Genomic DNA, 13,270 nt, shown 5'->3' on the forward strand with positions numbered 1-13,270 from the left:
ATTTCACAGCAAAAGTCCAAGAGCCAGGAGTTGTCAACCCAAGAGGAAGGGGTTTATAAGGGAAATAATTCACCTTGGTCAAGAAACCAGAAAACTGGAGGTGAGACAAGCTGAAATTCAAATGTTCCTAGTCCACAATAAAAGGAAAGAAACCAGAAGACATAGCCAGAATTTATCCTTAATGATTATGATCTGTATCCTTCCCAGCCTTGAAGTCACCTAAGTGAGCTTTAATAGTAACATGATAGTAACAGAAATATGAGCCATTCCAGGTCATTCCACAGATGAGAACTACACACAGCACAGAACACGACCGAGCCCAGAACCATCTCTCTCAGAAACACAGTATTTGCGTGCGATACTAAGGAGGAGAAGAAAAACGACACTGTGGTAAGCACGTCTGACTTCCCGCAGGTGTAGTCAGTACCTGTAGCTAACCAAGCACACAGCCATGGGTCAGGGCTGCAACTCCAGCGCCTCGTTCCCTGGGATCTCTTCCCGAGGTCCTGCAGCTCCTCGGTGCCACAGTCAGAGGGCTGGGAGGGGGATCTGAGCAGAGTGACGGGAGCGTAAGACATCATGCTGGCTGCCTCATTTCCTTCAACGACATTCTTTTCCAAGTTACACTTCTAGGGGGAGTGGACGGGTCTGCCTCTGCTACTCACATCCAGAAACAAGTTCTGCCCTTACAGAGACACCTTTGCCAAGCATGTGATGAAATACCCTCTCTGTGCACCCAGCCCGGGAGCACACTCCTACCAAGAGATGCCAGCCCTCAGCCCTCACCCACACCCCCTTCCTGAAAACTCCATGGAGACCACACGTGTCCGCGAGAATCCAGCCGTAACTAACCCTACATATTTATGCTGGTCCAACCGTGAGGTCAGAGATTAGCTGGTGAAGGCCGATGCCGGGTGCGTGGGTGCCGCCCTCCAGGCCCTGAACTCCCCCCAGGTTTCTGCCACAATCTATCACTGATTTGCTCACCCCAGAGACTCGCACCCCACTGCTGCCAAAGGGAACGAACGCCCTAAAACCCACATCGATTGCATCATTCTCCTTTCAACAAACTCTCCAGTGGTCCCCTGAGCACATGTAACGAAGTCCACATGAACTGACTGGTTTGTTCCCTCCACCAATCTCTCTGCTCCCACAATATTCAGGGGTCTGGCCATGGTCAGGCCTGTTCTATCCAATCAGATGATAAAAAAGGAACTTTCATTAACCAGTATACCTTGGTGCCCAGCACAGAGCTCGATGAACACAAGATACACCTCAGGTAATGGCTGCACTGAATTAAACTGAGAGATAATACTGTAAAAGCACTGTAGGAAAAAAGCAGGGCTTTCCATGGATCTGGAAACACAAAGCAAGCTTCTGGCCCCGTTCGACTGCATGACTCGAGTACCTGTCAACAAGTATTTCCGGCCGGGGTCAGAAATGCTCGTCCACGTTACCCAAGTGGAGAGGTGAGTATTTTTCTCCATTACAAAGGAACGATGCCATTCTCTGTGGAATTTTTTCCAAGCTGTGACATCCTGCTGGGTTTCCATCATAGGCAGTTTAAAGCAAATGAAGTCCTCGGGAGCTTTACTGCTCTAATTGAGAGAGATGCAGCAGCGCCCAAGATTGATTTCCCATCATGGATGCGGGAGTAATACGCCCACTGACAGCAGAGAATCACAGAGTGAACAGGCGTTCTTTCTCCCTGGTTATCCCACTCTCTCTCCAGTGCTTCTGTGGGGTTCTTGTACGATCGGCAGTCTGAGAGGTGAGGGAGCCCCTCTTCAATTTTATAAAGAGCCTCTTCTAAAATGGAAGTTTCAGTAATACCCCGAGAAGTCCAACATTCCTGATCTTTAATTAAAGGGCCCACTGCCCTGTAGCTACTTCAGTACCCCACTTCCAAAGTGACACTGACCATCCTGCGTTGTGCTCCAAGCTGGTGCAGGAAAGCTGGGCACCATCTTCCAATTCTTCATCCTCATTAAGACCACATCAGCTCCTAGCAAGCAGAAGCTGGTGGGAAGGCACAAGTTTAAATTTTTCATGACACCTACTGCTTTCCTGTGAACTCAGGAGAGTTTTTATTCTTCCCACCAGGGAGCCCCAGTGGCAGGGAGGGGGATGGGAGAAGAACCTCAACTCCAAGTCTAATTAAGAGTCTACCTATAGGTAGGCTGCCTGACAGTACAAACTGCAGGACTCTTGGAAGCTCACATCCAGTTCTGGCCAAACACAGCTCTGGGTACTGGCTGCGGTCCCTCCTTCTCTCCCACCTCCAATGTCTGAGTGCTCAGACACTGTCCAACATGCGCTGGACACATTTACTTTCCCTCCCAGTGTGAGTCTGTCTCCACCTCCCCCACCCAAATTTATTCATGGGAGATTCTGAGTTGGCCATCCACTACCAACTGGTGCTACTGCTACATCTGAAATGATGACGATTAAGAGAACAAAAAACCCTTCTTTTCCTTGTATTCCAATATATGATATATTTTACTTTCCAGTCAAGATATTGCTTGTCAATCACATACCCTTATCTATGGGCAAATTTTGTAACATCTTCAAGGGTGCCCTTTTTTTTAAACTCTGGGGAGACCTAGATCCAAAAATGAATTTTGAATTACAAACAAGTCACTGAATCAGCTGCACTGGAAGGAGTAATCCGGCCAGAGCCATCCCAGGAAATGAGGGAGGATACAGACAAGAAGACTTAGAGAATTCCAAGAGAACAGTTCTGAAAATAGTCAACTTGATTCTCTGTAAAAATGCACAGATTCATGGCTCACACACTCTGACAAGAGAACCCATCTGCTCTCGTGGCTCTCCTCCTCACTGCAAGGACCCTACCCCACTGAGAAAGACCCTCCCAGCACTTCTAGCTGGGGGTTCTGCTGACCAGGCCGCACTGCATGGAATGAGAAAATAGAACCTTCCAATTCACGATGCATTGGGTTGACTTGCGTTTCCCCCCAGAAGATATGCTGGAGTCCTAACCCCCAGGACCTCAGAATGTGACCTTGTTCGGAAACAGGGTCTTTGCAGAAGGAATCCAGTTAACTTAACCACAATGTTCCTTCTCTCCCCGTCCCCCCACTCCCAGGAGCTGAGGAGTTGCCATACAAGTGCTGGGTACGTTTCATGGACTGAACTCTCAAGAAGGACCAGTCCCAACATGTTAGTCTCATGGCTCAAACAGTGTCCGTTTCACAGCGCCACCACAACAAAGGACCACAAGCTGGGTGGGTTCACAGCCATGTATCCCTTCACAGTTCTGAGTCTCCAAGTCTGAGATTAAGCCGTTGGCAGGATGGGTTCCTTCTGAGGGCTGGCAGAGAAGTCTGTTTCAGGCCCTCCTCCCTGACTTGCAGGTGGCTGTCTTCATGTTCATACGCACCTGCATCCAGATGTCCTCTCTGTATAGGGACACCAGTCACACTGGACCAGGGCCCACCCCAGAGACCCAATGCGTCTTGAGAGGGCATGACGAGAGACACAGCTCAATCCATAATGGTGACATTGACTAATTAATTTATAATGTCCTAGCAGTGGCAATAATTAACAACAAATGCACGGAAGGAGAACACTGCTTAGACACAGGACTGGGGCTGGCCTTAGAATTCCTTCCTCAGGCTTGAGCTTGAATAAAACATCTGAGTCTGCACCAGCGGGGGCCGGGCCAGGCCAAGGGCCATCCCACTGCACAACTCCTAAAAGACACACACTTGACTCGAGGGCGACTCGATCTAAACAATTTCCATAAATTTTGGGCATACCAGGCATTTCTTTCTTTAAAAAAAAAAAAAAAAAAAAAAAAGCATCCCATCAGCGTCTGTGACTTTCGGCATTTAGAATATATTCTGTCCAGTGGGTGGTTGAATATGTGTGTGGGCTGGAGAACCAGGAGAGAGGGGGCATTCACTGTTGTTCCCGATTAATATCTTCTGGAGGAAAAATGCTCCCCGATCATAAAGAAAATGGAAGGCAAAGAATTCTACAGGGTCAAGCGGTAGACACACTCCAGTCCTCTGAAATCAACAACTGAACTCACATCTAAAAGAAAGCAGTACACATGCCTCAAGCCTAAACATCTTTCCCCTTTTTGATCAGCATGGAATCTCTTTCTAATTCGCTTTCCCCTGAATTTCCTATCCACTGAGCTCTTATGTTTCTTAATGATTAGTCTCATTTACGACTTTTTCCTTATGAATGTTAGAGAATCAGTGTCAAAACTGTCTAGCCTCCACCAATTGTCTATAACTCGACACTCCAGGCCTGACTGGTGTTAGGGGAAACCACGGGCGTGGGGCTTCAGGGTCCTCCAGCTCGTTTCTAGGTCTTCCCCAAAAGGGGTGGGGGAAACTGCAGGGGGCTCTTAATGGTTACATAGCTCTGTGCCTGGGTTGGACATCTGCACCTCGTGTGGCTTTAAGTGAGCAAAACCCACAGCTACGGGACAACCTGGCACATCAGGGATTATTGCAGACAGCCTGGACACAACCTAGTCCACACGTGGGTTTCTGGCCGGAAGACTCTGTGATGATCTTTCATTCTCCCGCACGTGTGCTTCACACGTCCACCAGCCCCCACAAACTACTTTAAAGTCACGTCTAAAATAAGAGAAAATTGATGTGACCCAGAGAGTGTACCCCGAGATGCTAACGTGTGCATTTCCAGACACAACGACAGAAGTCAGTGGCATGTCCGTGGCTGGCATGCTACATGATATGAAAAGAAGACCTGGGGGGTTCTCCTTCTGCCCCTACAAAATATTAAGCCAGCTCCGAGGGGCCACTTAACTTTCCTGATGTCTGCAGACACTGTGGGCTGCTGGCAGTGGAGGGGGCAGTATTCCCAGCAGAGATGGGTGGGGGGATTCCTCACAGTGGGGGCATCCTCTGCACTGCGGAATATTTAGCAGCACCCCGGGCCTTCACCCACTAGATGGCAGTGACACCGTTATCCCCAGTTGTGATAACCAGCAATGTCTCCAGACCCTGCCATGCGTCCCCTAGGGGCCAAAACTGCCCTGGCCTGGGACTGCAGTCTAGGTTAAAGGCCAACTTTGCTGACCCATGTTTTCCATGAATACTCAGATTGAGAGGGCTGGCTTGTATGACCAATAATTACAAAACATTTCTTATCTTCCCTGCCAGCTGTAAGCAAGTTGAGACAAGGAGCCACGTCAGAACTGTCTTTAGCTCAACATCTCCAAGGATTTTTTAAAAACTTCACATCTCTTCTTCACTAATGAAGCCACATATTTGCCTATGACATCCTCCCACACTTGCTACTGTAACATTCTTCTCCCCGAGGTAGCCTCAACAGTCTCCTCGGGATTTTATTTACAGCATAATTTATTTTTCTGAGCCCAGGCACATGGTGAAATGTCACCAAGTGCAGACCAGAACCCCGCCGCCCGTGCACAGGGTTTCCACACGTTGATTTGTAGCTCTCCTGACACTTACAAGAACGACTTTATGTAAACAACTAGCAAAATAAAAAACAGAATTACCTAAAACTGCAGGAAGGACATCCCAATGCTTGCTGCACGATTTCCTGGCAAGCTGTTTCAAATGCAGCACAGAACAAATCAGACCAGAGGGATACGTTGTGAAAACCTGGCACTGGTTTCAACTCAGGCTGGTGAGCAACCCCACTCGGGGCACTGGTACTTAGAAGAAAAGGAACCTCCATTTATAAGCTGTGCTTGTTGGCACTGAGGGGTTTCAATTCTTCAAATGTCCTAGGGATTTGGGGTGTGGCTAAGGATTCCCTTCACTTTCGTCTACCTTTTCCTAAAAGCCAGTAGGACACGGAGAAGGGCACCCAACACCAGCTCCCAGGAGCCAGGCCGGCAGTGACTCGATTAAGGGAATTATTTATGATGTGACCCCTCTAAACGGAAAAACATCAAACAGATTAACATTTTGGCAAAAAGGTACTTCCATTTCAAACAGAAATGATGAGTTCCCTCTCATCGGCAAGGCTGGGAAGCCACCTCTCAGCCACAAATGGAGTCAACACGGGGTACGCTGTCTCATCTCATTACTGGCAAGAACACCTCCCGATCTGAGTTACTGGACCACTTCCCAGCCGTCCCTGGCCTTGGGGGAGCACCGCACTGCGAGACTCCGAAGCCCCCTCCCCATTAACCAGGCTGCCAAGCAAGTCTCCCTCCACAGCATCATTTCTATAACCCCATTCAAAGAAAAGCACAGCTGCGGAAACACCAAGGGGAGAAGGGAAACCATCTCAGAGGTTAGAGACTTAGCAAAGGGAGGGAATTCACCTGCCTGGTCTGTTCTGTTCTGTTTTGACGTGTCTAATCTTAACATCACGAAACTGATTTGATTTGACTGTAACTCTGCTTTGGAGACCTTTGAAACTGTGACCCTTCCACTCCGGTAGCTGACACTGTGGTGAGAGTGAAATGCAAGTTTTGAAACCTCAGCCTGCTACTTACAGGGTTATGCAGTCAGACAGATTACGTGTAAGTTAGGGTGTGTGGAGAGATGGGGGATGGGAAGGCTAGAAGGAGACCAGTATATGCTCATAACTGGAAAGGAAAATAAAGTAAACTTGCCAAGGTACAACATAGTGATTCTAGTATGTGGCTCTAAAAAGTCCATTTTGTTTGAAGCTCTAATTTCAGAAGCCAATGCAAGGATCCCCTAAGGCTAAAATCTATTTCCTGTGTATTCTTAAGAAGTTAGTTTCCCAAATGATTCCCCTCGCCCTGCATCTAGGAAAAGCACAACAAAGATGGCTAAAGATAAAGTCATATAAACCCCAGGAAGAAAGTAAACCAGGACGGGGGTGGGAGCAGCATCAACAGGGAACATTTTCATGGAGAAATTTTCCCAAGACGAGTACTATTAATACCAATGCTATCAAATTACCGCCTAGGAATTTCTGAGAACGAAAACATATTATTCTCTGCCTAAAAATGTGCTCACCCACAACCATGTTCTTTTTCAAATAAAGATACCTAGAACCAGGAAGGTAACTTCAGTAACATACACAGATATAAGAAATCGGTTTCAGGGGTCTTCTCAGGAATGTCAGACGAGTTCATGCTGGGAGAGCACCTGCCTGATAAACGTGGTTTTAACTCACCCTGTTGCTTTCAGGCCCCTTAACTGTGATGCTCTAGCCTAAGAAATGCATTTCCTCTAATAGCTGTGCACCAATGACGTCTCCTTGCATCTGATATTCAAGGCATGGGTGGGATTGGGGCGTGGTGAGGCAGGCTGTGAGGGTGAGCTCAGGTGGGCGTGGGCATGGGAGAGGGGCAGCTAGGAGATGGGGGAGGGGAGGGGGATGGGAGACGCGTGTAGGGCGGAAGGCCTGAGTAGGGCTGGGCTTCAGGGGGTGCAGTGGGAGATGGAGGGCTTTGGGTGCGAGGGGAGGGAGACGAGCACAGATGGGGACAGGTGCTGGCAAGAGGACAGGTGAAAGGGCACTGGGGGAGGGGAGAAGGCAGGGGAGGCCTCTAACCCGGGGACACCAGGACCCACCCCCAGATCAGAGCTGTTCCTGTGGCCCCCGCCTAGTCTTAGACCTCAGCCTGCTAGCTGAGATGCAGGTCACCAAGGGTGATATGGGGGTCCCGGGAGTCCCCAGTCTGCTAGAACACCTGGTATTCTCTAATCTGGGTGACATTCCAACCAGGTAAGCATCATCACCTAACACCTTCCCTCCTCCTGGACACTGCACTAGCAGAGTGTATCTGAAGGCACCCTGCGGTGCTGGAGCGGAAACTAGGCTAAACCGCGAGCGTACACTCCCTTCCCCTCGGAGCGCACCGGTCTTAACAGAGGTGTGCACTGGGTTCCGAGTTACTAAGCAGCACTCAGCGGTGCAGGAAGAAGAATTTGTTCTCATTAGGGCCGTAGCCAAGCCTTCACTTGCCATCGTGTTTCCTATTTACTCACCATTCAAGGCGTGAAAATACGCCCAATTTCTCTACAACACAGAATACAGAAACATCATGGCTTAATTAGTCATCACCTTGATGTCGGCTGTGCTAGTCTTCCAGGGACATGCAACCACCAGGACAGGGTAGCCAGAGAGCCCCAGAAGCCAGAAAGATGCCCCACACCTCCCACCAGATACACACACATTTATTTGCCCCTCAAGTAGAGAGGGATTACGTAGACTGCACTACACTGATCTGAGAACCACTCCCCCCAAATCTGACTTAGAAATCAGTTACAAATAGTGGTGACGAATCACTCCTAAATTGATTTTTTTCATGGCTGTGGCTGCTCTCATGTAAAAGAGAAAATAGGAAACACGGGTTTAAAAGGGCACTAGGTGAGATATACAGAAACAAATATAAACCCTTTTATCTGAAATTAAAAAGTCTAACAATTCATTGGGAAGGCAAGATAAAGACATACACAGGGAAGAGGACATAGCTGAGCTAAGTACATCCCGAAGCTGCAAACTCACACGGGAGACTGGTCTTGGGCCCGTCGGCCAGTGTAACCGGTGTACCCTCAGTGCTCACCAAGGCGCCCACTCGGTACCTGCTCAGCACATGCCGGCAGAGTGATGAATGAGTGAATGAGGCCTCTGCCTGGTCTCACTGGGCAGGTGGGGGCAATCCCATGACCACAGTATCAACGAGACAAAGCACACATCTCCACGCCCAGCTGGCGAAGCTAGGTGTGAAAACAGGCAACGTGCATGAAAACTCACGGAGGAAACATCTCTCCTGAGAAGGCACAAGGTACAATACGTAACATGGGACGGCCTCTCCCACCCAGACAGACTGTTTCAAAAGGACAGGTGACCATACAGTGGAATATTCAGCCACAGAAAGGGATGCAATTTTGACACATGCTACAATACGGGAGGATCTTGAAAACACTACACCCGGGAAATATGCCAGACATGAAAGGATACATGTTGTATGAGTCCACGTCTATGTGGGGTCTGGAATAGTCAGATTCATAGAGACAAGAGTCAGATTCATAGAGACAGGAGTAGAATCGAGGTTACATGGGGAAGGGTGAGTTGTTTCAGGGGTTCAGAGTTACCTGGGGGGATTATAGAAAACATGTGAGTATAGATGGTTGGTTACACAACATTATGAATGTATTTACTGCCACTGAATTGTACATTTATGAATGGTTAACATGATACTATGTTATATGTATTTTACCACAATAAAAACAAACAAAAAAACAACAGAACATGTGACCAGACATGAAAAGTTTTTGTAATTACTTGGAAGTCTCTTTGACCTGCTATAGAAATAACGACTCAAGGGTTAAGAATTTCCTAAATGTCAACAACCAAGGTGGGTGAGAAGTCTCAGGTTCCAGAAGCCACAACTACACCCCAGGAGCTGGGACCCGATGTTGCTTCCTTAAAACACTGCATAGCAAAAGCTGGGCAGAGAGGTTACACCGCTCGGGCAGGAAACAGTGTGGACACGTGGGAAGAAACAAAGGAAGGGCTCGGATGCGGAGCAGTGGGAGATAACAGATGTCAAGAAGGCGAAGACTATGGAGGAAAAAGCAAAAGTGGAAGACAGGAACGGGAGTCGGCAACAAGGGGAAAAAAGACATCAAAACTTAAGGATGTTTAAGGGAATGAACAATTAAGAAATGCATTTATCTCATGGAAAATTTAGTTTCACATTCCTATTCAAAACAGTGCAATGACCGTTCTTCAGAAAGCCGTTCTTCAGCTGACCAAGCGGCTCTGGTTACTCATTAGTAACGGAGCTGGCTGCTTCCCAGGCCATGTGCTACAGGAGCCCCTGTCCCTTAGGCATTTGCCTGTGTCCCAGCTGCACCCCAGGCCCCATTTCCCAGACATGCCCTAGGAGTAAACGGGCCTTGTTAGCCAAGGGCGACGTCTTCTGGACTCCAGAAACCTCTTCGTCACCAGTGCAATGGCCCAGATGTCACCTCCCTGACCTCCAGAAGGTAGGTGTAGTCCTGTATCTGATCCCGCAGGATGATGCTCAGTGGTCCTCTCTCCCCAGCAGAAGGTGGGGCTCTGAGCCCCACCAGGCACTCTGGAAGACAGCTGATGACCAACTGGTTCTCTGCACCCCCCAATGCACCCTGACTACAACTGGATCATAATAACCAGCACAAAGCCAGAGTCACTACGTCATCCTTGAATGAATACACACATTTCAGGTTACTGCGGATTTAGTTTTTAAATACTTAAATCAACAACATGAGACAGCTTAAATCAGCTGGGACAAACGAGAGCTGGAACAGGAACACAGAGATCTAGCGAAGAGAGGCAGAGAGGAGGCTGTGCAATTCAGTGACCTCTTCTGCTACAAAATGATGACAAAAGATAACATCACCAACTGGCCTAGTGTCTGCGGAAGGGCCAGGCACTGTGCTGAGTGCCTGCCATGAAGAAGTGTGTTTAATCCTCATATGAGGGGAAAGATACGATTATTCTTTGACAGAGCACCAAACTGAGGCTTAAAACCTGAAGCTTTCGCTCAGGCGCACATGGCATGAACGGGAGTCCCCAGGAAAACAGGCCCGGCTGGGGTTGCAGAGCCCAAGAAAGGCTGAACCAGCTCCAAGCTTTGGGATCTGGGCCGGCTCTTCCCTGCTGGGCTGCTCCTGGACCCGACCACTCTCCCATTACTCCTCCCCTCACAAGACCCCCACACTCCATCGTAACTCAAAGGGAGCCCCCGAGTCTCTGAGAGGGGCACAGCCTCCAGAGGCATCCTCTGCTCTCCATGATATACCAGTCAAGATTCAAACAGCCCCATCTTCTCACTGGTTTCTTTTAACATCGCTGAGAATGGGAAGGAGGTGCCCCTTCCAGTGACTTTGAGGACAAGACTACACATCAAACAGAATGATATGTAGCAGTGACTTAAAACCTGAAGTCAGAATATCGCTTGCAGGGAGGGTTATACCTCAGTGGTAGAGTGCATGCTTAGCATGCACAAAGTCCTGGGTTCAATCCCCAGTACCTCCTCTAAAAATAAATAAACAAATAAACCTAATTACCTCCCCCCACCAAAAAAAAAAAACAAAGAAAAAAACCTCACAATACCCCTACTCAGCCCTACCCATAAAAAGCAAAGCAAAAGAAAGGAAAAAACTTTAAAAATTCAAATGCACCAAAAAGATGCTGTGTTTTGAGCACAGGTAGGTTTTCCTCCAAGGAGAGGAACACAACAAAATGAACTTCCTAAAAAAAACTTGTAAATGTTCAGAATTCCAACACAAAACCAGCTCTGTCTTGACATGTTGTCCAAACTAAATAAGGTCTCAGTTGATATTTTCGTATGAAAATACATTTTTATGCATGCTCTTTACAAAGAAATATGACTACAAAAAGTTATGGCAATGCTGACCAAAACATTAGTTAATCACATAAAATATGTATAATAATTCCTTAAAAAAAACTCTTTAAAAATAAGTTTGGTCTTAGAAAAAGTTGCAGAAATAGTAAAAAGTTCCCATATCGCCTTCATCTAGCTTCCTGTTATGCTAACATTTTAAATAAACACAGCAATGATTAAAACAAGAAATCAATGTGGACACAATACAGTTAACTACAGCCTTCATGCAAACCCACACGTCCTTTTCCTGTCCCAGAATCGCACCCAGGACCCCACACTCCGTTCAGTCATCCGCAGATCTGTGACACTTACTCTTTCATTCCTTGTCATTGAGGGCTGGACTCTTTGGATGAATGTGACAAGTTATTTCGTAGACTGCCCCTTCGTTTGGGCTTGTCCAATTCTTCTCTTGATTAGATGCAGGGTATGCATTTGGGGCAGGGATACCACAGAAGGGACACTGTGGCAACACATGATGTCACTCTGCCATATTCCTGGTGCGGTTAACCACAATAACGTGGCTCAGGCGGTACCTGCTGGGATTCCCCCCATAAATCGCTGTTCTTGTCTCCTTGGTAATTGGTAAGTATCCTGGGGGAGATACTGTGTCCTAATATCACATCATGATTCTTCGACGTTATGGATACAAAAATTAACATGTGGCTCACGGTGTACAGCTTAAATGGTTAGCTCCATTTGTATCCTTTGGAGGAGGAAAACTTCCAAGCTGAGATCTTCAAAGATGCAGTTTTAAAAACAGCCCCTGCATTCAGTCATTGATGAGAGTTAGATAAGAGTAAGCACAGTACTTAGAATGTCGAGGGATTATTCGTGTGCGAGCAGCAGTCCAGGCAGCTCCACAGCAAGAAGGCCAGTCCCAACGACACAACCTGCACAGAAGACCGGGGTCCACGTCTCGCCAGTGATCCATCCGAGGGGTGTTCGAATAATCACTTAATTTTGTGTAATTTGTATCCTGAGTATAAACAAACGTTCTTAGAGTATCTATTTCAAAGTGATACTGTAAATGTAAGTACATTGTTGGCTAAGTTTAGTGCCAATAAACACTTCCATTGAAAAGAGGAATGATCTCTCTACACTGAACACTGCTTTTAAAAGAATAAAGTCTATTACTTTAACGAAAATGAGTTATGATGCACTGTCATAGAAAAGCATCCACTTGACCTGAAGTCATGAACAAACGACACTCTAAACCCGTCACTGAGACCTAGGAGCCCCGCCCAGCAGATTCATTTACCTGCAAGCATCAGGTAACCTTTGCAATCTCAAAGGGGTCGACCCAACGGAAACACCCCCTCAGACGGGCATGGTGGATGGTGTACCAATGAGAAGAACGGCCAGTTCAGCACACTTAGAGAAAGACACTGAAGACAGTTATATAAAGTTGCAAAACACATGTAAAACCCTAAGGAAAAACCGTATATTTTTAAAGCACCAACAGTTTTCTTAAACAGATATAAAGGAGTGGGTGTACAGCCTGACACAATCACAAAGATCATCCAACATACAGTTTATGTGCCAAAAGTTCAGGCAAACAAGCATTTCTTGTGAACCAGCATTCTAAACCATGGCCATTTTCCTCGGATTTGGAGCCAGACAGGGTTCCTCCCCAGCCCCGCCACTCACAAGAGGTGTGACGCTGAGCAGGTACACCCGCTTCCCTCCCAGGGACGTGGCAGCCTGTAAAGACACCTCTCAATCAAAGGTAACCATTTGTATAATGAACCCCCCACGTTCCAGCAGTGACTTCTGGTGGCGGGTGAGTTAATCAATCCGGCATAGTTGGCTCAGAGGGGTTGCGCTCACAGTCACTGTGCGTGTGTATGTGTGTGTGTGTGTGTGTGTGTGTGTGTATCTGTGAGTGCACTGTGTCCCCTGAAAACACATGTTGAAGTTGTA

General features: G+C 47.5%; 1 protein-coding gene across 10 annotated transcripts in view; it reads right to left on the reverse strand.

Annotated features, from left to right (window-relative positions):
• Positions 1–13,270, reverse strand: part of LOC135320441 (F-box-like/WD repeat-containing protein TBL1X) — a 201,534-nt gene that overhangs the window by 100,010 nt on the left and 88,254 nt on the right. The window contains exon 1 of one of the 10 annotated variants that reach the window (XM_064483557.1): positions 428–744. The exons of the other annotated variants lie outside the window; for them this stretch is intronic. Within the exon in view, the coding sequence (XP_064339627.1) occupies positions 428–581 (154 nt within the window). The 5' untranslated portion in view covers positions 582–744. Of the gene's footprint in view, positions 1–427; positions 745–13,270 lie in introns of those variants that run through there. 10 annotated transcript variants of the gene reach the window in all.

The sequence above is a fragment of the Camelus dromedarius genome, chromosome Y (genome assembly GCF_036321535.1).
Source record: "Camelus dromedarius isolate mCamDro1 chromosome Y, mCamDro1.pat, whole genome shotgun sequence".
Lineage (NCBI taxonomy): Eukaryota > Metazoa > Chordata > Mammalia > Artiodactyla > Camelidae > Camelus > Camelus dromedarius.